General features: G+C 35.7%; 1 protein-coding gene across 2 annotated transcripts in view; it reads left to right on the top strand.

Annotated features, from left to right (window-relative positions):
* Nucleotides 1-27,065, top strand: part of KCTD5 (potassium channel tetramerization domain containing 5) — a 94,359-nt gene that overhangs the window by 49,542 nt on the left and 17,752 nt on the right. Inside the window, exons 2-6 of one of the 2 annotated variants that reach the window (XM_074279865.1) lie at nt 8,002-8,110; nt 10,748-10,839; nt 15,785-15,880; nt 17,617-17,733; nt 23,615-23,740. In XM_074279865.1, the coding sequence (XP_074135966.1) occupies nt 8,002-8,110; nt 10,748-10,839; nt 15,785-15,880; nt 17,617-17,733; nt 23,615-23,740 (540 nt within the window). The remainder of the gene's footprint in view (nt 1-8,001; nt 8,111-10,747; nt 10,840-15,784; nt 15,881-17,616; nt 17,734-23,614; nt 23,741-27,065) is intronic. The other variant, XM_074279866.1, reaches the window with a different exon arrangement.

A 27,065-nucleotide genomic window follows, 5' to 3' on the forward strand; every position in this document is an offset into this window, starting at 1 on the left:
ACAGCTGATTTGTGAAAATCTTTTCATGAGGGGAGATTTTTTAGGGAGCTGTGGGGGGTGATACATCAGGACTTTCCAAACCAGTGTTAATGAGTAAAAGAGCATTCATTACTCATGGAGTCATAGCATGTCAAAGTTAGAGGCAACCTTAGAGGCCATCTAGCCTAATCTAATCTCTCCAATGACAGAAAAGGAAACTGAGGCTAGAAAGAGAATTGCTTACTCAAAAGTCAAAAAGCAAATAAATGGCAGCATTGAAGCTGAAGTAGAACTAGAAAGAAAACTTGGTAGTTATCTGACTCAATTCCCTCACTTTATAGATAAGCAAACTGGGACCTACAGAGATTGTGACTTGCAGTAAGTAGCAGGCTCCTATTTCAACTCAGGTCTTCCTAATCTAAATCCAGGGCATTCTTTTCTGCTCTAAGTTATTTCTCAAGGACCTAAGGATATTTAGGTTGAAGAAGAGAGGACTTAGGTAGGGCATAATGAATATTATCACATAGTTGAAGAGTTGTTATGTGGTCCTTCAAATGATCTTCTAATCTAATGAAGGTCAAGAGGAGAGCACAACAGAGAGATTACTGACTTAAAAGTAGGAGACCTGGAGTCAAACTCCAGCTCTGTCACTCACTTTGCCAGCATGGGACTTTGCACACCTCACTTCATTTCTTTTGGATATATAAAAATTCTTCTTCTGAAAAATGGGGCTTTTTTCTCATTTTTGACTCAGTGGCCTTTAAGGTCTATTTTAGCTGCATATTTATGCTCAAGAACTCAGAGACCAACTGATCCATTCTATTTCATTTGACAGAGAAGAAAAAGAGGGCCAGAGAAGAAATGAGTTTCTTTAGGTTTGCCAGTGGCTGAGATAGAACTCCAGACTCTCTGGCCTGGGCTCTTTCCATTTCATTAGACCATAAAACACAGGTATCATTGTATCACAGAAACTTTAGCTGGCAAAACCAGAACACCTTAGGTTGCTGATCTTGGTGATTGAAAGAACAATGATAATTAGCTGTCTTAACAAGTTACAAAGGAGCCATGTTCCAGGGAGAATAAATTATCAAAATACTTAGATTTCACTCCCAACTTACTTTTTGGCTTCAGTTGGCTCAAGAGGAAAAAGTAAGGCTGTTGACTTTGCCCAGCCCTCCCTCACTTCAATCCAATTCACTTGCATGTCATGGCAGCACCTCTCTAATGGCATGGTCCTCTTCAAGAATGAAAGATAAGCAACAATTTCTGTGAGAAGTAAAAGGAGATGTTTTTACTTGGGTACTCAACTGGAACTGGTCAGTTGAGCAACACTACTTTTTTTTTCCTTAATTTCCCCCCTCCACTCCCTCTTCTCCCTTTCCTCTCTCTCCTCTCTTCTTCTTTTTTCCCTTGCCTCTGTTCTTCGGTACTCTTACCAAAGGAATGTAAATGTTGGTTGCTGAAACCTCCCAATGTTGGGGTATGTTGGGGTTCACAGGTTAAGACCAGACCATAAACCCAAATCACTTTGGCTCTTACTAATTAACCAACAATAGGTCCCAGTCAGGCCAGGCCTCTCTTAGTCATTATTTGGATACAAATGGATGTTTTGGACAGAATCCCTAGAGTCTTCCCCTCCTAGATTGATTTTTTCTTTTTTTTTTTTTTGACTAGGTAAAAGAGGCCAATCTCTGCCTCATTTCTTAAATTTAATCCCTAATTGGGTGTTGCCCTACTCAAAGACCTTTGGAAACCTTAGTTTAAAAAGGTCAAGGTCTCTCAATGTATCCAGGACCATCTCTATCATTGTGATCTGTATCTGGCCACTGGACTCAGATGGCTCTGGAGGGGAAACTGAGACAGAGGATTTTTATCCAGTCCTCCCTCACTTAACTCCAATTCACTTGTATGTCATAGAATCACCTTCCTGATCCTTTTCAAGAATGAAGGACAGGCAACAACTCGATACAATGTCAAAAGTGTAAAAGTACTATATTAATGCCCTTTGACTTGATCTGACATTCTTGACTAGACAATGCTATGAGATAGATAGTACAGATATTATTATGCCTCCTTTACAAATGATGAAACAAAGACTCAGAGAATTAAAGTGATTTATCCAGAACAAAAACCAAATTAGATATTAAATCTTCTTGCTAATACCAATGTACAAATATGTGTGTATGTATTTGCATATATATATTTTTAAAAAGCATAAAATGGTCTCTCAAGTCTACAGTTAAAAAAAAAAAGTAACTTGATAAATCAGTCTCAAAGTCAACATGGAAACACAATTACGACAAATAGCTCTTAGATCTGGACCACTTCTATAATGGCTTGGCAGGTCTCCCTCTGCATTAATATCTTAAGAGTGCTCTAATTAAAAAAAAGAACAAATGCTGACAGACTGGAAAAAGCCGAACTTACTGAACCCCAAAAGAATAGTGAATTCTGTAGAACACCAGGGTTGATACAGTCCAACCAGCCTTCTTGGTTATATTTCTGACAGATGATGGTGATACCATTGATATGGTACTTTGAAGGTTTTTGAAGCATTTTACAAATGCTATTTTATTATCATAAAATCTCTAGGAAGTAATTTCTTTTATTCTCATTTTATAAATGAAGAAACTGAAATAGAGAGGTGAAGTGACTTGCATAGAGTCACACAATAATTGCATGAGGCTGGATTTGAATTTAGATTTTCTTGACTTCAAGTCCAACATATCGTGGCACTTAGCTGCCTAAGACCTGTGACAGAACCATAGCTCTAGAGAGCTTTACTTTATTGAAAAGAAATAGTTTAAAAGATGGGGAAGATAGTAAAAATTGTGGATTAAGAAGATATGATATATGAGGAATTTGGAGGAAGCATGACAGAGAGTATTTGAAATAAGAAAAAACAGAAGCAATTTTTAAATTTCAGTATACTCCATATCACTTGGATAGAGGAAATAGATGGGAGAGTTTTAAGAGCACATAAAAAGCCTGAAATAGAGAGGCATGATAATCGTAATCATGGGGAACTTCAGTTAATGCACACATCTACTTGAGCTCACTTTCTGCCATAAGCAGAGCAACTAATAGCTATTTGATTTTAATTAATTATACTTTCATCTTACCAAAAGTGGAGGAACCAATAAGGGAAAATTTTATTCTGGTTCTGACTCTTTCTAACAGACAAGTACTGGTTGCTAGTGTGAAAATGACAAGGATCCTGGGTGAGGGAAGCAAAGATTTTCTTAGTCTTTAATCTGATAAGCACCCTAAACTTTAGGAAAAGAGAGTTGCATTTCAAAAGGTTCAGAGGAAAAATAGATAGGCTCCTCAAAGATTGAAATGTTTTAAGTGAAGGTTGCCTAGGAGGGATGGAAAATCTTTAAGAATAAAATTCTGAATACACAAGGGGAAGCAATCCTAATAGGAAAAATGGGATTTGTCTGGAGAATACATACAAGGAAAAATCTCTTTGGCCACTGTGTAGAGATGAATTGGAATGAAGGTGGAGAGGATACCAGTCTAGGGCCATTCCTAGAATACAGATGAGATTGGATTTGGGCCTGTCTCAGGATGGTGATTGTGTAAATGGAGAAAAGGGGATGTATTTGAGCGATACTGTGGAGGCAGAATCAACAAGACTTGGTGACTTGTTGAATTATTGGGATTAAAGGAGATGAATGAAAGTAATGAGTCAAACATGTCTCCTAAGTGATGAACTTGTGTGACAGAAAGAAGGAAATTAAGGCAAATAGATTAGGGGGGGGGGGGTTATGATTGTGTCAGTATTATATGGAGTGCTCAACTTGGAGTTAGGAAAGCCTGAGTTTAGATATTACTTCAAACACTAATTGTTTCATCTTACTTAATCCCTTTCTGCCTCAGTTTCCTTATCTGTAAAATGAGAATAATAATAGTACTGGCCTCACAGGATGTTCTGAAAATCAAATGAGTTGAGTTAATATGTGTAAGTGCTTGGCAAACCTTAAAGAGCTATATAAATGCCAGCTATTATGACCATTACTAATACTGTAACTAACTTAGATTTTAGAAATGTCAAGGAAATGGAAACAAGTACAGGCTTATGTATGATAGTGTCTAGAGTGAGTGCTAGTGTTCAAAATGAAGAACTGTTGATGGAAGCTAAGGGTAACCAAAAAAAAAAAAAGGATAATTTTAAAAGCTATTTTGAAAGAAAATGGAGAACCAGACAAGGGATAGGACTTTTGCTTTGAGGTGTGTTGAACCAATGGTAACTGAAAATAGAAAGAAACCTGAGATGCTCAGTTCCTATTTTACTTCTGCTTTTTCTGCTAAGGAAATTGACCTTTAAGGTAAAAATGACTAAAAGGTAGTTGATGTTTAAGAGGTTATATAAGCACAACTTAGTGCCCTTAATTCTGATTATCTGGTTCAAAAAGCTTATTAAGAACTAAAAGGTCTATCAGTGATATTTGAAAAATTGTGGAAAATTGGAGGTTTCCTCAGATTGGAGGACAAATGTGGTCTCAGTTTTCTAAGAATGGAAAAGAAAGCATGAAAACTACCAGTGAGCCTGACTTTGATTCTTGGGAGAATTCTTGAATGGTTAATTCAGTAAATGTTTGATCACCATCTTTGAAGGAAAGAATGATTACAGAGATGCATTATGTCTCTTGGCAATCTCCACATGCCTTTTCCAATGGGGTCCTAGTCTTTTCTTCCTGTCTACCAGAATCTTGAATTTTACCTCTGGAACTATCTTAAGGTCTGCCAGGCTAACTTTCACTTTTATTTTTCCTGGAAATTTACTATCCTATCCTTATTTATATCCTTAGCTTAACATAGTACCTAATACATAGTAAGCACTTAAAAAAAATTTTTTTTTGGGCGGCAACAGCATGATTATATGATGATCAATTCTGATGGATGTGGCTCTTTTTAACAATGAGATGATTCAGACCAGTTCCAGTGGTCTTTTGGTGAAGAGAGCCATTTATTTATAACCAGGGAGAGGACTGTGGGAACTGAGTGTGAATCACAACATAGTATTTTCACTCTTTTTGTTGTTGTTTGCTTGTGTTTTTCTTTCTTTCTTATTATTTCCCTTTTTGATCTGGTTTTTCTTGTGCAGCATGATAAATGTGGAAAATATACGTAGAAGAATTTCACATAGTTAACATATATTGAATTACTTGAGTTTAGAGAATGGGGTGAAGGGAAGAGAGGGAAAAAAATTTGGAACACAAGGTTTTGCATGTTGAAAATTATCTATGCATTTTTTTAATATTCCCTTTTTTAAAATTAGAGCTTTTCATTCACAAAGTATATGCATGGGTAATTTTTCCAACATTAATCCCTGCCTAATCCCCTGCCGAAAACTTTCCCCTTCTTCCTCCCCCATTTCCTCCTCCACCTGGCAGGCAGTCCAATACATGTCGAATATTGTGCATATGTTTTGAAAATAAAAAGCTTTAATAATAAAAAAAAAAGTAAATTTAAAAAAATTGTTCTCAAATGCAGATTTATCTAAAAGACTATTTTTCACTATTTATACAAGGCAAATCCTCATATGGAGGTCAGAAGAAGTGGTACAAGGACATTCAAAATCTTTCCAAATAACTTTAGTATCAATTGTGACACATGGGAGATACTGCTACAAACTGTTCATCATAGTACATCCACATCAAAGAAAATATTACGCTCTACAAGCAAAGTAGATTTACAGTAACACAAAAGAAACATGAAACATGCAAATCTAGAGACAAACCAAAAATTCATGAGGATGATGTATGCCTGATGTGGTAGTGGTAGGGCCTTCCAAACCACAGTTAAACACACTATATCTTGACCCTAATAGTGGGATGTCTTTGATTCTGTTCAAGTACAAAGGATGAATAATATCTCTTTATACTTAAAAACTGGTCATGCCACAATTCCAATAGACTTAGGATGGAAAGTGTCATCTGCATTCAGAGAGAGAGAACTAAGAGACTGAATGTGGATGAAAGCATAATATTTTCTTTTAATTTCTTTGTTTCTTTTTTCATTTTTCTATTTTTATTTTCTCTAGTTACATGTAAAACACTTTGTTATTGTTGTTGTTGTTATACATATATATTCTTTTATATATTTTTTATTTGAATCATGTTGGGAGAGAAAAATCAGAACAAAAGAGGAAAACCACAAGAAAAAAATCCCAAGAAAAATAAAATTGAACATAGCACGTGTTGATTTACATTGTGTTCTCCATTGTTCTCTCTCTGGATATGGATGACGTTTTCCATCCAAATTTTATTAGGATTGCCTTGGAACACTGAATTGCTGAGAAAAACCATGTCTTTCATAATTAATCATCACATATTGTTGCTGTTATTGTGTACAATATTTTCCTGGTTTTTCTTGTTTCACTTAACATCAGTTCATGTAAATCTTTCCTTTATAATCTCTTTGGAATACAGACCCAATAGTAACACTGTTGAATCAAAGGATCTGCTATCCCCCTCTTTTTATTTCCAGCCCTTAGCACATAGTGCATAATACATAGAAGACATTTGCGTATAATTCTGCATGACAAATTCAAAAGGTTCTTGACAGACCAGAATGTTAGGTTGATTCTAATAAGACCACATATATTAGGGGTAAATATAAAGTCTTAAACTTGAATACCAAAAAAATCAATTTCATAATTACAAGATAAGAGAACATTTGTTTTGAAAATGATCTGGAAACTATAATGGATTGTAAGCTTAATAATGAGTCTGCAGTGTTATGTGACAGCCAAAGGAGTTAATGTGTTCCCTAGTTGTATTAAGAGGTATAACTTCCAGGAATAGGAAGGTGATACTCTCAATGTATTTTGACTTCATCAGTCAATCAGCTCTCATCTGGAGTATTGTATTTAGTTCTGGGTGCTACAGTTTAAGGAGGACACACTCTCCGGTGGAGGGCAACCAGAATGATGAAGGGCCTTAAATCTATGAATATGGAGGACTGGCCAAAGGAAATAATCCTTTTCAATTCTTATACTTTTGGTCCTAATTTATAGATTCATTTTAATATAGGGAGCTCCTGAAAGGAAAATTACCTTTATTGATCAGCAACTTACCTGTCAATTAGAGTTTTTGGCACACTGAAAGGTTTACCAAGAAATTGCTCATATTTACACAGATGGCATTATCAAAGGTAGGATTTGAACCTGGAGTCTTTTTGACTTTGTAGCATGTATGCCATGCTGCCTGTCTAAACTCCTGGGTACCCACACTGGACAGCATTAATTTTAAATTAATTATTTTTTTAAAACTACTTAAGACATGGGTAAGCAAGTGTGTATGGAAGAGTTTTAAGGCTGTTTGTAAGCTCATTTTGAGTCAGCAATATGCAAAGCAGCTATTAGAGCTAATGTGATCCGTGGGTTACATCAGAGTATCTAGCATAAGGAAGGCTATAGTCCTGTTGTACTCTTTCTGGTCAAACTACGTTTTGAATATGTGTTTTGTTCCAGAGGCCACATCTTAAGAATGAAACTAATTAGGTGCTTAATATTTAGAGGGGCCATGACACTGCTGTTTAAAATTCCAAGGCCATTTAACAGGAGGAAAAGACTGACTATTGGGGAATACTTGGTGTTCAAGTATTTTTAGTGCTGCCATGTAGATGTCAATTCAGTTTGTTCAGCTTTGCCCCAGAAGGCTGGGGTAGCCATAATGGATTGAAGTTTGGGGAATGAAAATATAGTCTCAGAAACAAAATCTTTTTATCAATTAATTGGCACTATCTAAAGTGGATGAAGTTTGAAGGCTGTTTCAAGATAATTAGTAAGTTCATCCTTATTTGAAGAGTTCAAATGAAGGCTGACTTTCGTTAAGAAATGGGTTGGCCTAAAGAATAGTTACTTGGGGTTCCCATGAACTTTGTGAACAGGCACATACATGTTCATGTCACTTTGACATTGTACCTTTTACCTAGACCATTGTACATATAATAAAGCCTTAATATTTGTTGAATTGATGGGAATTTATTTCACCAATGTTTTGTTTATTGTAGGATGAAACAGGTGCCTACTTAATAGACAGAGATCCCACCTATTTTGGGCCAGTCCTGAACTATTTGAGACATGGAAAATTGGTCATTAATAAGGACCTTGCTGAGGAGGGTAAGTTGAACACTTTCTGCTTTGTATTTCCATTAATGAAGTAAGGTCACAGTGATTGGGGTCATTTTCATAATGTTTCTAAGACAAAAATGCTAATTAACACTCTGCTTTCTGGGGTCATTTAGACTAGGCCAGCATGTATATATCTCAGATTGCCTTCTTTGCTGTCTATTGGAATGATTTGGTAATGCCTGATTGAAGTTTTTCTTGCAAGGGTTTAAAATGTGTACTGATAGTTTCTTAGCCTAAACTCATGGTGAGTAGGATGTTTCAGTTTGCTTGTTGATTTGAAGTTCATAACAGCTAGAGATCATCTTATTCTTAAATATAAATAACAATTAAGATGGAGTCTGGGATCTTAGTGCTTTGAACAACTGAATGACTTTTCAGATAATATAATAGCTCATATTCATACAGGTTTCCAAAGTACCTTTCTGAATTAGGTAAATATTTAGGACCATTTCAGTTCCTATTAAAAAGTAGTGATTTTAGAAGCTTGTTTGGAAAGGGAAAGATCCTATGCTATTTCATAGATTTTTTTGGATAAAAATAGACAACAAAGACATCCTACTTTTCAAATCACTCCCACTTTTAATTAGATACTGTCTTTGACTTTTATTTCCCAACTGTTTTGAAAAAAATGCTTCTAAATGACAAAAGAAAATGCATGTTCATGATAGCATGAATATTTTATACCACCAAGAAGAAGAAATTATAAATCAAACTATCTTTATAAGTCTGATGTATTTAAATCCCATTTAAATGGACCATTATTTAACTTAGGAAAAATAGTGTCAGGTACATCTCAGGATGGTTCAAGTTTTTTCTCTTTGCTTTACATAGTGCTTTCCACATATTAGGCAATTAATGATTGAAGATGAACCACTAGCTTTATCAATTTATTCACGTCATCTTTATCATAAAGTTAAAATATTTGCCAATCCATTTATATATTAGGTATCATCTTATCTTCTTATTTTTTTAAGCGGCCCTCCCCCATTCTTGTTTTTTTCTTTTTACCATATGATTCATACTTGGAACTGCTTCCTAGTAGTTAACATTTATCAAGCTTTGTTGTTCATTTTTAATTATGCCTCTAAAAAGCTTGTTGGCATAACAAGCCTGTTAACATTTCCTTGTTCCACATATGTATTGTATTTATTTCTCTCTTTGAGTGATTATCTGTTTAGTAATAAATTCTAGTCTTGTATAAAACAATAATGTATAGTGTCTTTGTGTTTTTCCTTTGGGTCTTTATGTTTCCAGACTTGAATTAACTAATGAATAATAGTTGCTATCATCATTACTATTCTTATAGATATTTTATTACTTTGAGCAAAAGACTTACTTTAGTTTAATGTGTTCATTTGGGAATTATAGTGGCTTTTTCTGAGTGTCCTATGTGTGAATCAATTTAGGGTATATTATTATTTAAGTTAAATCTAGCTTGCCTTTTTCATCTTTTTTGAAAGATGGGTGAGAAAACTTCTTCCTTAAACAAATGACAAAAATACTCACCAACAAAATACATACATAAGCCAAGTGAAAGCTGTAGTTGGGGCAGCTAGACTGCCTTGGAATCAGGAGGATCTGAGTTCAAATCTGGCCTCAGACACTTACCTCTTCCTAGCTGCGTGACCCTGGTCATGTCACTTAATCCCCATTGCCTGCAGAAACTAAATAACGAACAAACAAAAAGGGAAAACTGTAGTGAAAAAGTTTGAAAATTGTAAAATTTTGTATACAAAGTAGATCTAACACAACAGGATAGGCTCAAATCTGAAACATACTGATTGTGTGACACTGGACAAATCACTTAACCTCTTAGTTCCTTGGATAGTCTTCTAGATTTTGCTCTATTTCTGTTTGTTGAGGGAGCTCCCTCTAGTAACAGTATCACAGGTTAGGACACAAATCTTGAGACTGTTTCAGTATTGATTATGAGGTAGGTGATTTGAATCTCCTCATAGCAGCCCTCTGCATCATTAGTATATAAAACAGTGCCCTGCATATACAGTAGGTGCTTAACAAATGTCTTAACTGTTGTTGAATTGAGTATTGTGCCATTTAGTATTGTTTATGTTGGCAATAAGTACCATGAGAGTGATGAGGGTTCAAATTTCTTTCATGGTTTACAATTTAAATATCACATTCTATACAGCAGCCCAAGGAAATAGGAAGTATAGGCTTTATTATTCTGATATTGATGAGGAAATTCTGGAAAAGGCATTTAACTTCTGAGTATTTTCTCCATCTGGCCTTGAATCAGATGTTCAGATTGCCTGATATTCAAACATCTGGGCATTCTAAAAAATGTATATTTAATTGTTTTGATATTCTCTATGATGAAGTAGAAGAAACTTCTTTTCTTCTATTTCATCAAAGAGAATAGTCTATTTTGTGGCATACTTTCAGACTTGTTTGAAGATTCCTTTAAGGTAGAGAGACTCCAAATAGAGTAAAATTTGAGAGTTAGGAAGAGCTATTTTCACAAAGGAAAACTGATTCTTATTAAAAGAAACATCAGCTGGGAATGTCCTCCAAGGGGCCAATTCATTTTATTTTCTAGAAACAATTTATAAACTTTATACATAGTTCTTAAAAATAACTTTTTTTTTTTTTTTAATCTCATACCAGGGGTGCTGGAAGAAGCTGAATTTTATAACATCACTTCACTAATAAAACTTGTAAAGGACAAAATTAGAGAGCGAGACAGCAAAACATCACAGGTGAGACTGCTGACTAATCTAATCTTTGTGTTCCTGAGGTAAGAAGTCAATATGATTCACTCTTGTCTTCTCTCCAATGGTTTTGAGCATGCCTACTTTAGGTCCTGCCCTCTCCAGTGAGGCTTTTGGATTGTGGCTGTACAAGTTTTAAAATGTTTCTTTTCCCTCTTCAGTCATTACAATCCCTGATGAACCAGTTCACCAAACCCTTTGTGATATCATCATCTCTCTTTCTTTGGGGAGAGCCTTCTACCTCACATGTGGACATGTTACATGATGGATGCTTGGCCAGGGAAATTTTCACTTTGCTTCACTTTTCTTCATAGAACTATTCCTCACAAAAGAAGTGGCAAAACTGATAGGAAAAAAAATGTCCTGCATATTTAGATGGATAGCAGAAAAATGCTATGTCCTACAATTATTTTTTCTTGTGCTCTGGGATTTATTTTAATGCCTGTTTTTATATACTTATAAAACTTATACTTATATACTATTTTATAATCTATTTTATATTTTTATATATTTAAATTCTATGTTGGGCATTGGAAAGAGGAGAGGCAGGAAAGGGAATAGTCATTTATTGTTGACACAGTGTTTTCTGTGTGCCAGGCACCATGCTGAGGGCTTTACAAATATTGTCTCATTTAATCCTCATAACAGTGCTGAGAGGTGAGGGTTATTATGACTTCTCTTTTACAATAGAGACAAAAACAGAAGTTAAATGACTTAGCCAGAGTCACACAGCTAGTATGAGTCTGAAGCTGGATTTGAGTTTGTTGTCTTAACCCCTGCATCACCCAGCTGCCTCTAGTAGTCCAACACTGGAGATACAAAGACAAATATGAAGCAGACTCAGCGTTCAAGAAGTTAACACTCCATGAGGAAAGACACTATAAGTACATAACAAATACCAGGTCATTTAGGAGGGAGGATACTTATCAGTTGATCAGGAAAGGCTTTGTGTAGAAGGAAGTTCTAGGCTACTTGAAGGAAGCGAGAGGTTCTATGAGATAGAAGAGGACAAAGCCTTCTTGGCATTGAGACAGGCAGTGCAGAGGCCCAGGTGAGACACTGAGTAGCCTGAGGAAGGAACAAGCAGAAGGAAAGGGGAGTTATGTGTAAAGAGGATAGAAAGGAAGGTTGGGCCAGGATGTTTATATTTAATCCTAGAAGGGGAAAAAGGATCCATTAGAGGTTGGGTAAGGAAGTCAGACCTGTCCTGAAGAAAAATCACTTTGGCTGGAGACAAGGAAACCAATTAGGAAGCTGTTTTAACAGCAAAGAAGTAGTAGTAGTAGGGTTCAGTAAAATGTGAGTGGCAGTAGGCCACTGATTTAACTGTAGGAATGAAGATTTGGAAAGGAGAATAATTAAGTAAAAACAGGGATAATTCTTGAGAAGGTACTGAGTAGTAGAAGGACTGGAAGTCACAATGGGAATGTTTGGGGGAAGTATAGAGTATTCTAGCATAGGATCAAGTAGAGGAATGACAGCATTTTTTATTTTGATTATGGAAATGGAACATTTCTGGTTGATGGTGAAATGTAGGGTGTGATCATTCTACTCTGTGGCTGAGCTGGAGTGGAGGAATAGGCCATGGCATTTAAGGAAAGTGGAGAACTAGGGTTTTTGAGGAAGCATCAGCTTGAATATCGAAGTGCCTTCTCTAAGGGTAGGATTTGGGGAGGTGAGGAAGACAGTGACCCTTATATTTGACTCTGAGGAAGAAGAGAGAATGACTTATGAGTGGTAGAAGACAGCTGCCATGGTTTGTGTGATGGTCACTTTTGTTAGGAGTGCTCTTAGTGATCATAGCAGAGGCATGGTAGGAACCAAACTGGTAGAGATTCACTGACTGTTCATTAAATGTGTTTTTGTGCTAAGTTTTACCCCTGCGTTTTCTAATGCACTGAAACCATTAAACTTTGTTCCTGAGCCAGACAGTTTTACACTTGAAAACACAGCTGATCCCTTTCCATCCAGCTGGTTCAAGCTCTCCTATTAGCAAGGGCCTTAACACTGCAATGACTGCCAGCTATTTCCTTGAAGTCACCACTATTATGGTAAAGTTGGAATCTTTTTTTAAAAAAGGAAGTACCAAAACCTCTTTCATTGCTTCTCAAGTAGCCTCTGATTTTCCATTCATACTGCTGCTAGTATATCCATATGTAATTATCAAACTACTCACTTAGATGAAAGCTTTTTTAATCATTCTTGAAAATGTCATAGCCCATGAACTGGGTTTCTAAGGGAAAATATATTGTTGTGATTTTAAAAGAACAAGAATGGGATATCATTAAAAGTGTTTTCCTGTAATTTCCAAGTCAAACTATCTTACTTCCCCTCTAAAAGAGAGAGGACAGTTTTTCACTTACATCTCCTGACAGTTCTTTTCATTTTACCTGATGCTTTGTTGTATTTCTGTGGACATGAACTCAGTTTTATCTTTTAGCCCTCCAAATGTGTCCATTTTCTCTATCTCATCTTTTTGTTTTATTAGTTTATTTCTTATTCTCTGTGCTGTCTACCTTTCATTTTCATAATATTTAAATATTTGTAGGAAGATCCAGCAATTAGAGCTGGAAGGAATCTTTGGGATCCTCCAGCTTTTTCGTTTGACATAAGAAGAAACTAAAGTCTGCAGAGGAGAAGCAACGTGCCTAAGGTTTCACAAGTCTGCATTGAAATCAGAACTAGAAACCAGATCTTTGGAATCCTAGTACAATACATTTTCTACAAGTCTGAAGTTTACTCTACTTGAGAAAACTCAGTATATACAAAATCCCTGTAGATAAATAGCAGCTGCCACCTTATCCCTAATTTTTCTTCCCACACATTTTTGCAGCATTGTATCTTGTTTATCTTGAAAGTCTCCATCCTTTCTTCTTTGAGAGCTTTTACCTATCTGTCAGAAAGCTTAGCTTTTGGAAAACTTACCCACCAACCTCATGGGTAACTTCAGTAATCTCTGGCTTCTGTCCTCATTCTGCCTCTATCATACTCAGTGAAACCAGGAACTCTTTTCTTGATTGTCTTTCCTTATACTGTTTTTTCTTTTCCCTTTTCCATGGATCTCATTTCATCCTGGAAGCAATAGGTCTTCTTCCCTGACCACCAGAATTCTCTCCTTTCCTTCATGGGATTCTGGAGAGCACCGTAGTTAGTATGGAGGAAGGAAAGGGGAAGAATTCTTATTACAGATTAGGAAGGGTGTAAAAAGATGGGGGTAGCTGTAGGGTTGGCATTGTCAGTTAAAAAAATTTTATTTCCCTAGGATAACATTCTATTCATTCTATAACTCAGTTGCATTATGGATGATAAGACTTTTGGTGGACTGATCTGGAAAACTTCATGGTATTGTTTCTGTAAGATGTTTCCTTGAGATTCTGGCTTAGAAAAGAACATTCACATATAATCCATTGGTAAATTGGAAATTACCTATGAACTCTTTGAAAAAAGATGCTCTAGAAATCTAACTCACTTGATACCATCATAAAAGCAATATCAGGATTAATTTTCAGTCACAGAATCTTCTTCACTTTCCATTTCCTTCAGAAGGCTATGGTTGTAAAAGTATGTTGCTTATTTTTTAAGATGTACATTCATATGAATATGTATGAGGTAACGAGCATATAATTTTTTACTAGTTCTACTAGTTTTCTTTTTTTTTTTTGTTCAACCAGTTTTTTAAAAATAAATTCACTTTCAAAAGTAAACCATCTTCATTATTTCTAATTACTTGAGCTAAGCTCCCTTTTTCTTCCTCATTCACTTTCTTAAACATTAAAAGAACTCATTTGAACTGTAATTAAATAGGACTTCAAAACAAGAATCAGTGAAAATGAGAAGATAGACTGCAGGTACTACACATAGCAACCAAGAACTATCGTGAGTCCCTCAAATTTTAAGCAGCTGCCAGGTTGGCCTCCTTATTTGAGCAGCTGTGATACTTTGAAGCAGGTGATTCTAGTTGTTGGTCCTTACCAGTCCTTAATGGTATAAATATAGAAGGTCAGAGAGCCCTTCTCACTAGAAGAGGGCTAGTTTTGTTCATTCACTGATCATTCCATTCTTCTACTCTGATTTTCAATAGGAATCCACAGCATGGCGATGGATTTCTTCATTGTGGCATTTTCCACTAATAAGAACCAGATCCTCCTGGCCTGGCTTCACAAAGAGGAATGCATTTCTATAGGAACTAGTAGTCATTATACTTTGAAATATGCTTTTACTTGGAGCACATAGTTGTTAAGAAAAACTAATTCATTAAAAAAAAAAGGTTTTTTCATACTTTGTGCCTTTAAAAAAAATAAAAGGCTATATTAGAACATAGGAAAGGATTAGTGTGTCTGTAATTCCCTGAGATTTGACATTTTTTAAATGGCAAGAATAAAGTATATTGATTACTTCATTCGTTCAGTGTAATATTAGCATTTGTTAAGCACCTACTATGTGCAGATTGCTTTGCTCAGCACTGCTGTCAAGAAATTCACATTCAAATGGAGGAGACACCATATTCTGAAGATTTTTAATCTTAATAATTGAATTCTCTACTGCCATTCAAAGGGTTATTTTCCTGATACCTGCAACTGAAATAAACTTGAGTGCATAATTGATCATTTCTAGCTGCAGGAGCCCTGTGCATTTTGAGAACTTTTGCCTTTTTATTTTGAAATGACTGGGAAGAAATATTTTGAAAAGAAAAATAAAAAGAGTAGAAAGAAAAGCCACCATCACTAATATTTCTTCTGAACTTGTGAATACATTTGTTTACTCTTAACTTCCGCTTTGTATTTTATCAGAATACCAAGATACTAAGGTAAACTGAATTTAAATATTTGTTGTCTGACCTTTGTTGTTTGCAGATTCCAGGTGAAAGAAATGACGCGTATTGATGATTGTGGGATATACAGTTTTTTGAATACATGGCATTTTTCTTTGATAGGTGCCAGTAAAGCATGTCTACAGAGTGCTTCAGTGTCAAGAGGAAGAACTCACTCAAATGGTTTCAACCATGTCTGATGGCTGGAAGTTTGAGCAGGTAAAGAGGAATGTTGGGGAGATTGGAGGTTGTTTTTTTTCTTAATGTAACAGAATTGGAATGGTTTCAGTTTTGTACTATAAACTTTTTAAAACTAACAGAGGTATTATGTTTTAATGGTTAGTGGCTCAAAGGAGTGGTAATGGAATATTCCACCTCTGCTAACCTCATTACTACTTTAATGATTCCTGGAATTAAGGTATATCTTAAGGTTTAAGTGCTTTGAGCCAGCAAATAGAGAATTAAAACAAAACACTTACTGCCTTTCCCAGTTGAATCAGCCAAAGAAATCAGAAATGGGGGGGAAGTGCTGTCTTTCAATTTAGGGCACTCTCATTCTCTTTTGTTGTTGCAGTATCTTTGTAAGTTCCTTTCTTAATGTGCTGATTTCAAGGCATTTGTGTTTACCCTGCTTCTCCGTAATCTACTCCATTCCTAATAATGCCTTTTTAATGGGCATTCCTAGTTGATCTCTCTTCTTCTCCTCCTCCCTCTCTTCTTTTTTCTGCCTCTCCTCTTTCCCTTACTCTTTCTTCTACCTTTCCTTCAAAGGGAACAGTCTGCTGATTTTTGGTTACCTGTTGTGGGAGTAGGGGGAATTTTTTTTCCCCTTTGGTTTTCTTTCATTCTTTTATATCATTGGTATAAGACAAATATCGTCCTTCTTTGTCTTTACTTTCTTGTCACTTGTCACTAAATAATTTGCTGTCTTTTATTACTGAAATTAATTTGCCAAACAAGTCACCATGTGCTATCTCTTCCCCTTTTATTTGTTTTGCTAAAAAGAATGTCTATAAATTTTCTGTTGTTATATTCCAGCTCTATATTCTTTCTTTTCCTTTCCTTCTCTCCCTTTAGTTTTGTTTCCATGCATCAGACTGTAACTTGTATTATTTCCTTTATTGTTTGTATTGTCTTTAGTAATTTTTCTTATGCTACTTATTGCTTTTGACATTGCAATTTTTCCATTTTTTATGTAGAGAAACCAAGATGCTCAATTTTAAGTGTTTTCCCCCTCTGAGAGCTATTAATTACATAGGAGCAAAATCATGACCTTGATTTCCACCTCTCAATGGTCCTATCTTTCATTTCAACTCTATTTATTGAATGCCAATAATAAACAAGACATTGAACTAGGCACCCATTGTAGTGAGGATGGAACTATCTTCTTCAGGGAGGTTACAGTATGGTGGGAAGTAGTGTATTTGGGGTATTCATGAAGACCAATCTGTTGATAATTTCTTTTAGGTACTCTTTTTTAGTCTTGTAGTAATTTGATCCTGTATTACAATTCCTGCAGGCTATGTTTTCTTGCTTATTTTACTAGCCCAGGAAGAAAGAAGAAAGTTGTTGGTTTCCCATAGCATCTTCACTAGTTAAGGGATTACTTATCTAACCTAAGTCATTTGAAATAATTGATCTACTCCCAAGTCATTTGAAATAATTGATCATATTTGTTGAGTGCTCTGATTTACCATTAAAATCAAACTTGGGAAGTGGGGCAAAGACAAATAGAACTTAATTTTTTTTACTATCTTCCCATGTACTTATGTACAAAGTTTGCATACACTGAAATACCACTGGAATACTGGTGCTGGGAAATTTTGCATGTTCAAGACCATGGAGCAGGATGTGGGTCACAGAGGTTGACAACACCTTTTGTGACACAGGGGACATTGAATGCTGTAGCGTCACCAAGATTTCTGTTTGTGTTTTGCTCTGATTGGTTGTTGCAGCTTGTCAGTATAGGTCCTGCCTTTGGCTATGGCCGGCACCACCAGTCAGAGTTTCTGCTGATAGTGTCTCGGGAAGTGAGAGGGGAAGAGACACGTTTCCAGAAATGCTGCAGTGAGGTGTGTCCCACCATTCCACCCCCTATCAAACTCATCTTGCCACAACCTGCATGAACGAATGCCTTGCATTTAAAAATAATCTTTTTTTTTTTTTTTTTTTTTTTTTTTTTTTTGCTGCTTCCAGGTCACACAGCTTCCTTCTTAGATGCATAGCTGGTTCTGTTGTGATTGGCTTCTTATGGCTTTCCTTTAGTCCATGGCATTTAACTATTCCCTACAAATGGTTATCTTATAAAGAAAAAGAAAAGGCCTTATAGAGAATGAAAGTCTTAAGAATCTAAGTAATGCATATTATTTAAAACCCAATTGTGTTTCTTCTCAGACTATGACTTTGTGTAACATTTGTTGCACAGTTAGTACATGATCATAGAATCAGAGAATCTCAGAGCTAGAAGGGACTTCTAACCTCCACTCAAATCAGGGATAACAGCAATAACTAAACTGAATTTGTCATACTTTAAGGTTTACTAAGTACTTTTAAAAATCCCATTTGATCCTCACAACAAAACTGAAATATCACAGATGTTATTTTCACCTTATAAGAGGTGATTTTACCTGCCCATGAATGTATATCTAGGAAGTATCACGGGCAGAGACTTGAACCTGGTTCTCTCTTGACACACATCCTCACTCTTTGAAATATATGAAATTGAAATATTTAAACAACCTCAGTGATAGAGATAGTGAGTTCCTCCTTTCTGAAAAAGAGTTCATTTGGAGTCTGGTTGGTTGACCTCTTATCTTAGTTGTTGTAGAAAGCCTTTTAGCTCAGGTACTGGTCTGATGATCATCGTGTAAACAGTGGTACTTGAAAGAAAGTGATGGTGCTAAAAGGTCTAGTTCAGTGAGAACAGTTGCTTTTTCAGGTTTATTCCAATAAAAACTATTTTCTGCTTCTCAAAGTTAGCTCATTAAAGTTAACTTTAGTTCTTTAAATCCAGTCTAGGTATTTGTCTTCTAGTCAGTTCTCCATTCGCCAGCAGATTTTTGACTGTCTTGAGCTATTTTGTAGTTTAAGACTCATTCTTAACTATAGCAACCAAGTTTAGTAATCCCAGAAGATGATGCATAATTGATATCTATTAATAATCTATAAGGTTAATAATAATCTGAGGGCAGCTAGATGGCACAATGGATAGAGTAGCAGCCCTGAAGCCAGGAGGAACTGAGTTGAAATATGACCTCAGATATTTAAGTGACTGTGGGCCAAGTCACTTGACCCCAATTGCCTCCCAAAACAAAAAAACAATAATTCAAAAACATTTAGTCAATTTTCTTTGATCTCAAAGTGATTAGAATTGCTGGTTTCAGTTTCATTTCTTTATGTTTTGCATATCACTTGAAGTGATAGTGAAATAGGTTTTTAAAATAATGTTTAATGACATGCAGTAAACCTTATGACTTTTTTATGGCTTTAAAAAAAAAAGTAAAAAATGTATAAGAATGGATAATAGGAAAAAAGAAAAATACCAAAAAAACTTTAAGAATTTACAAACTAGGTAACTTACGAGATAAAATTTAAGTCTTTCAATATACTAAAACCATTTTACTTAATCTTTGATGATGGACAATAAACATTCCATGCTGTGATGAAGTAAAAATGAATTTAAATAAGGCAAGAAGTAGTCACTGCATTACACAGATCTACTGAATGTTTCAAATGAACATGTTATGGTTAAGTCCTATTTATAGTAGAACATTTCTAATTCAATGGAGGAAAGCTATTCTAACTTAATGCAAAATAAATTATAATTTTATTTTCAAAATTGCCATTTTATAGCTTAAAATGCAATAGATTCTTTTTAATGTACATATATACTTACATATATGTTATGTGTAATGCATTTAAGTAAACTAAGAAAAAGTTAATGAAAATATGGCATCAAAGGTAATATATTATAAATATTAGAAAGACTTACTAACAGGATTAAAAGATTTAAGGGCTGAAGGAATTAATTTCTTTAAAGAATGGATAACTTTAATTTCCTGGTTTTTTTTTTTTTTTTTTTTTTTGTTGGTTTTTTTTTTTTTTTTTACAAAGCTCCAGATTATTTTCCTGGATTTTTATTATTTATGAAGCCCTAAAACAATTCACATAAAGAATAATTATCTCAAATTTTTGCTTAGCTGGAACTGAAGTGCAGATTGGCTCCAAGGCCATTGCTCCTTCTGCTAAGTTGCCATATGTTTCTGGGCACCTAATCTAGTCAACTGCATTGAAGCTAAAATGTAAGGAACCTGTTGTTTGTTGAGATGACTTGATCTCCTGTTTTATTGAGCCCTATCCCAAAGTGGTATTATTTCTTAGTTACCCTCAGTACATAAACTACATCTTTATCTCCTGCTCACTTACTATGATGAAGTTAATTCTCCTCTTGAATTAAACTGTTTAAGGAAGTTTATTTTGAATCATGCTGAAAACTGTCTGGAATTTTGTACCTGCAGTTTCCATGATTTTGCATTTATTATCTTCTTGATTCTGGGCTATTGAGAGAAACTATTTTTGCTGAATTCTCTTGATTATCTAAGTAGTCAACAGTCATGTATAAGTCACCTGATATCAAAATACGAACACATTTTTTACCCATAGAAATTCTCTCTAAAGACTGAATTATGTGAATGCCAAATCAGCTTCCCTGAATTGGGTCAGACAGATATGAGTCTGAGCATTGATGTGCATTTCTCACTGTGCTGCTTACTCAGTTTGGCTGTTGTGATTTTTGGCATGAGCTGGAGGAAGAATTATCTTCATTACTTGAAGTATCTTTCTTTACTTTGGGGAAAATAGATTGTTTTTATCTTATAAATTCCAAGTCAGAGTCCATTTTATATGTTTTTCCTAACTCATTCTTCAGTTCCCTTCCAGTATAGCTTATTTAGAAAAAGTATAGTTTAGTTGGAAATGTTTTAATTCATGGAGATAAAGAGCTAAGACTTTCAGATTGAAGTGCCATCTATGGAGCTGTAATTTAAGGCAAAGTGGGGCCATTTTTCTGGACCCTTTAGATCAATATCTGGGCCTTGGTTAACCACTAGCAGACATTGCAAAGGAAAGCCACTGTTTTTGAAGATTCTGCCCTCTGGACCTGTTCTGGGATGGAGGGTATAATAATTGTCCCATCTCTTATAAGCTGACACCTTTATAGACTAGAATAAAGAATCTTAGCATAGTAGAGCTGGTTGTTGCAGATTAACTAAATCAAACCCTTTCTGTCTATAATGGAGGAAATTAAGGCCTATAGAATGGATATGATTTGCTCACCCAGGTCTCTTGATTCCTGACAATTCGAATACAATAAAATTGATTAATAGATAAATTTTTCCTCCCTTCCTTTATTTGAGAACATCTGTGTTCTCTGGTGTAGGGCTTCATTTGGGAGTAGATTTAATCTGATTTTTTTTTTTATCTCACAATGCATAATCCTCACTAATGGATGGGATTGTGGAGAGAGAGATTTTTAGCTTGGTGTAGAGGGGAGCTTCTTAACCAACCTTGCTGTTGAGCAGTAGAATGGGCTGCCTCAGCTGGGGTAGGAAAACAGGAGGGAAGGAGTTCTTTATTCCTAGAGGAATTCAAGCAAAAACTAGATGCCTCCCTGTTAGGGATAGATTCATGCTTCACTGAAGTCCCTTCTAACTCTGAGAATGTGGTGCTTATATAGCTGGTTGAATATGGCAAGGCCCTTCTGCACCCAGACCTCCTTACTGTCCTCTCTTTTTTGAGAAGCAACAGCAGATCATTAGGTGGTTTTTTTGAGGAGCACAAAAACCAACACTAAAATAGTTGTTTATAAACTTGTCCAAGATTTTAACTTCAGTTCCCTCAAATGAAAGGAGAGCTCACTAAAAATGCTTTCCTCCTGCCTGTTCTTCCTACTTCTTGTCTCACTCTCTTTTCACACATTCCCAGTGTAATAAAGAGTTCAACAGCTTCATATTCTTCTACCCAGTTTTTATGTTTCTTCCTCTTTATAAAGATATGAATTTACTGCCATTGAAGTCTTGGTTTTAGTCTCTGATGTACTGAAGTTTTCCTGTATCATGATCACTTTCAGAATTGGCAAGTGTTTTGTACAGACTGCCCATCTTCTAGGCCACTTAGCATGTGCCTAATGCAAATATAATGTATTACCCTAGAGCAGCTGGACTTTTTAGCCCACTCTGGAGCTTAGCAAATGTGCCATTGACTCTTGCTCCAAGTTTAATATACAATTCTCATCATTTGATGAAGCTTATTTTTGTCTATGAAATGGACTTAGTCCAAATGTTTTTAAAGCTAATGCAAGGACACACCCTTAGTTTCAGGTCAAAATCTATGCTTATCCTTTGCCTTCAGAAGTAAATTTCACTGAAGTAATACCTTTTTTTTCTCTTTGGGTCCTCATGACAGGGAGGTAACTTATAGACTTAAGTTATATAACTTAATGACTTAAGGCCAGTGTTCTCAGGGCTTATTGGGAAAACCACAAACTCAGGCTTCAGGTCTGACTTACCCTTCCATTTGTTGTTTTTTTCTCATCTGAGGTTTTTTCTGCTCCTGAACATAAATTCAGCTTAATTGAATCTATATATTTATGATAGGCCTATTGTGAGTGCTGAAAACTAGGGCTATCAAAATGAAGTGGCATAGCTCCTGCTCTCAAGGAGTTCACAACTTGTCTGATATATTGATATGGACTCTCAGTGCAAACCGCTCTCCATTTTTATGGGGCTCAGATTTGTTTCCTAATGCCTTAGAAGAAAATATGGGAAAGTTAGTTTTCAGTGTGGAGATATTTTCTACCCTAATGCTCTTCATTCTACCTCTGAGCCAAAGATTCACAAAATTGCAAAATGTTAAAGCTAAAAGGAAATTATGTTATCCAATTTTCTTTTGTTGGTAGAGGAAACTGAGATCCAGAAGTTGAAGGCCCACTGTGCCCATGGCCATATTTTAAGTTACCAAGGCAGAACTCAGCTTTGATCCTGGGGCTCCTGACTGACTGCCTCCTCCTTACTTTGCCCACTGTACCTCATTGATTCTCAATGAAGGCACACACTGGTGGTATAATATCACTTATACAACTTATTCTTTGAATCCTTGGATAAACCAATCTGTGATTTCTCCTCTCTATTTTCTTGCCTTTTCTCTATTTTCTTTGCAGTTCTGGAGTAATGTTTTGCCAAGAAGAACAAATAGAACAATTCTATTACTAACTTGTTTGTGTAACTTTCATGTTTTGGAGCAGCCTTTTCCTGGGTTTATTGCTTGGATGGCATTGCCTTGCTTATAGGTGTGTTTTGTTGCTACCCTAGACTTGATTGCTGAATGGCTGAATTACTTTAAACATTCTCTTATTTTTTTTATCCCCTATCCTCATTGTCCTTCCTTCCCAATCTCCCTTGTGGTGTTGAATGGTCTCCTCCTGGTCCAATTAGAAAAATTGAGATAATAATAACCTGAATGTTCCAGTGCAGTAAAGAGCATGTCTTGACACGTTAAAAATAAATGATGTGGCCCTGTGAAGGGGGAATTTGTATGTGTGTGTGTGTGTGTGTATACTTCAAGAAGTTGTTTTTTATGAATTCATTAAAAATATCTTCTCAAAAGCATTCTTTCTCCTTGAATACTCTATTTACTTTGAGAAGTAGATTTTAAATAAACTGTAATCTGGTCTTGGGGGTATTGTCTAGTTGACAGGACTACCCACTACATTTGAGAATTAGATCTTACCCTGGAAGTCATTTTGACCACAGTAGCAGAAGTCTCTAAGGATTATGGTTCAGCTTTGGGTTTTTTTCCTCGGGGCAGAGGCCATTAAGATGGTCAATGGTAGGGTGAAGGGAAAAGGAAGAAATTCTTTTTCTATTGATTTATCACTCACTGTTTATCTTCTTTTAGCTGGTCAGTATTGGTTCATCTTATAACTATGGAAATGAAGACCAAGCTGAATTTCTTTGTGTTGTCTCCAAGGAGTTGCATAATACCTCTTATGGCACAACCAGTGAGCCCAGCGAAAAGGCAAAGGTAGGTTATTGGGAAAGAGGGAGGGAAAAGGGACATTGAAAGCCAGGGGAGTGCTGAAGTTCAGCTTTATTACTGCTACTGCTGTTTCTATTGATGTGTTACTTTGATTTTCCATTGTGGTGTGGATGTATTGTGAATGTATTACCATAGTTCTTGAAGGAAGATTATTTTTTAAATAGTATTTTATTTTTCCAAGAATGTGTAAAGATTGTTTTCAATATTCATCTTTGCAAAACCTTGTGTTCCAAATGTTTCTCCTTCTCCTTTTCCTCCCTCCTCCCCAAGACAGCAAGCAATCTGATGTAGGTTAAACATGTGCAGTCTTGAAGGAATACTCTTCAGTCAGGTGCTAGCGACTGGGCATCTGTTCTCTCGGCATCAACCTTGTTAAACATGGAGAGGCTCCTTACCAGAAGGTGGGCCACTAAGAATGAATTTGGGGGGGGCCATAGCAATTCATAAAGACCATATGGGGAGGACTTTTGGTCTGTATCTTATAGAGAAAAGATGCATTACTCACTTGTGTAATCACAGATCTCTGAAGGTCTTGAAGTAAACAAAAGTGCTCAAATTGGATTCTTCCCCACCTCTAGTCCCTGTTGCCATCTTTAACTAACATTATGTTTATATCCTACCAAAATTTTTTTTGGGGGAAGCATATAAGTTGTAACTGATGATGGATTGTAAGACTTGGGGATGAGGACATCTGATTGCCTTGGGAGAGAGAATCCCTCTCAAAATTCAGGTTACCCCCTTCTCTGCGGCTTTTCCTAAGGGGAGCCTCCTAGAACATTGAGAGATGCTCTAAATGACTTGCCTGGGCTCACACAGCTAGAATGTGTCATTTATGGAACATGGACTCAAGTCTTCCAACATTGATGGTCAGCTCTTTATCCATTACAGAGGGATGCTTTTCATAAAGTACTTATTTAAAATTCTTTTTCATATTTTATTAGCTTTATTTCATCTTATTGTTAATGTTTAATTGCCAGCCTTTCCAGTCTATTGTACCTTTTTCCACTGCCATGTAAATTGTCTCTTTTTTTTTTTTTCCCTTGAGGCTGGGGTTAAGTGACTTGCCCAGGGTCACACAGCTAGGAAGTGTTAAGTGTCTGAGACCAGATTTGAGCTTGGGTCCTCCTGAATTCAGGGCTGGTGCTCTATCCACTGAACCACCTAGCTGCCCCCCATATAAATTGTCACATTGTTTACAAAGTGGCAATTTTCCTAAAACAGTTCTGTTCACTTCTCCAAAGCATCTGATAACATTCTTATCTGTTCATGCTACTTGTAACAGGGTTTACATACTGATTTTTGTTCATTACTTGTTTGATACTCAGAACAAATAAGTAGTAGTCTATCTGTTGTATAGATGAGGGAATTGGGGGCTAAGAAAAGGAAATGTTTTAGCCTGGTTTATATCCCTAGTTATTTGCAAAACCGGGCCTTAAATCCAAAATTCATATGCTCATTTAACTTCTACCTTCCAAGCCTAACTACTTATCCAGTATTTTTTGATATACACCCTAAAACTTGTTTCAGTTACCTCTGGAAATGTAATCTTCCAAATTTATTTATCTAGGTAGGCAGGTGTTATGTAAGAGCTTTGCAATTCTTTCTCACTTGGGAAGAATGCCTTTAAGTTTCTGTGAGCAAATCTCAAATTAATGACAATGTATGGCAGTCTGGAAATACAAGATGTATTTTTCTAAATAGTATCAGAAGTGTTTTACCTTAGGGACTGATTTCTTCTTTTGCCCCTGAAAACCATCAGAATGGTTGGCACACTTTTCCCTATATCTTTTTTTTTTTTTTTTTTTCCTGAGGCTGGGGTTAAGTGACTTGCCCAGGGTCACACAGTTAGGAAATGTTAAGTGTCTGAGACCAGATTTGAACTCAGGTCCTCCTGACTTCAGTTCTGGTGTTCTATCCACTGCATCACCTAGCTGCCCCTAAGCTTCAGGTCACAACTGGCAGACTTTTCAAGCTACCCTTAACATATAAGAGCTTGGTTATTTGTTGCCAATAGAACCTTAACATATATCATTAGCATATGCTTATAGTATTGTGAGTACCAACTGTTGTAAATAGGTAGTTATTTTAAGTGTCTGCCCTTCCCTGTAATCCTCTGCAAATTCCAATTTATATAATTATAGCTCCTTAAAAATGGTATGCCCTGCCTCACAGGTAGCTCCAGTGAGGCCCCCCCCCCCCTTTCCGGTAACTAGAGGTATTCAAGTTAGAAACTGGATAACCACCTTTTTTTTTTTTTTTTTTTTTTTTTTTTTTTTTTTTAGTTTTTATTTACCAGATATATGCATGAGTAATTCTACAACATTGACAATTGCCAAACCTTTTGTTCTAATTCCCCCCCTCCCCAGATGGCAGGTTGGCCAATACGTGTTAAATATGTTAAAGTATAAATTAAATACAATATATGTATACGTGTCCAAACAGTTGTTTTGCTGTACAAAAAGAATCGGACTTTAAAATAGTGTACAATTAGCCTGTGAAGGAAATCAAAGATGCAGGGGGACAAAAATAGAGGGATTGGGAATTCTATGTAGTGGTTCATAGTCATCTCCTAGAGTTCTTTCTCTGGGTGTAGCTTAACCACCTATTTCTTAAATGTATTACTCATTCAGTGTAGTGGGAGTTAGAATTGGTAACCTAAATTTTGAGGGTTATCATACAGTTTGGAAAGAATTGTGGAATTAAGATGGAAAAATAGAAATTTTCCATTTGACCAAATAAGTAGACAGAGAATAATACATTTGATTCTGAACTGAATCAACAAGTGGTCATTTAACAGTTTGATGTATAGAATTAGCTGTAGCTGATACAAGGAACTTAGTCTTGATAAAGAGATGTCTTGCATATATCAAACAAGCAATAATTTAAGACATTGATTGACATGCCAGAATATTTGATATAGTTAATAAATACAAAGTAATTTAGAGATTTGAGATAAAATTTTGGTTTGAGATAGACAGAGGAAGTTTTATGAAGGTAAAATGTACCTTAGATCTTGAAGAATTTTGCTAGAAGGCTAGGAAGGGGAAGAAATTTTTAAGGAACATGAAAATAGTGTGAGCTAAAAAGATCAGAATATTTGAGTTGATACTTGATTGGAATTATGAATCTTTCTATTTAACATAAAAAAAGGAAGAAGATATATAAGCCAGCAATCATATTTATTCCTGTACAGATCTTTATTTAGACCATAATCCTGACAGTATTTTGAAAAGTAAAATGTCCATTGATATAAAAATTATACTTATGAGTCAGTCATACAATTTTATATATACTAATTAAGGGGGAAAGT

This window comes from Sminthopsis crassicaudata, chromosome 1 (genome assembly GCF_048593235.1).
Source record: "Sminthopsis crassicaudata isolate SCR6 chromosome 1, ASM4859323v1, whole genome shotgun sequence".
NCBI lineage: Eukaryota > Metazoa > Chordata > Mammalia > Dasyuromorphia > Dasyuridae > Sminthopsis > Sminthopsis crassicaudata.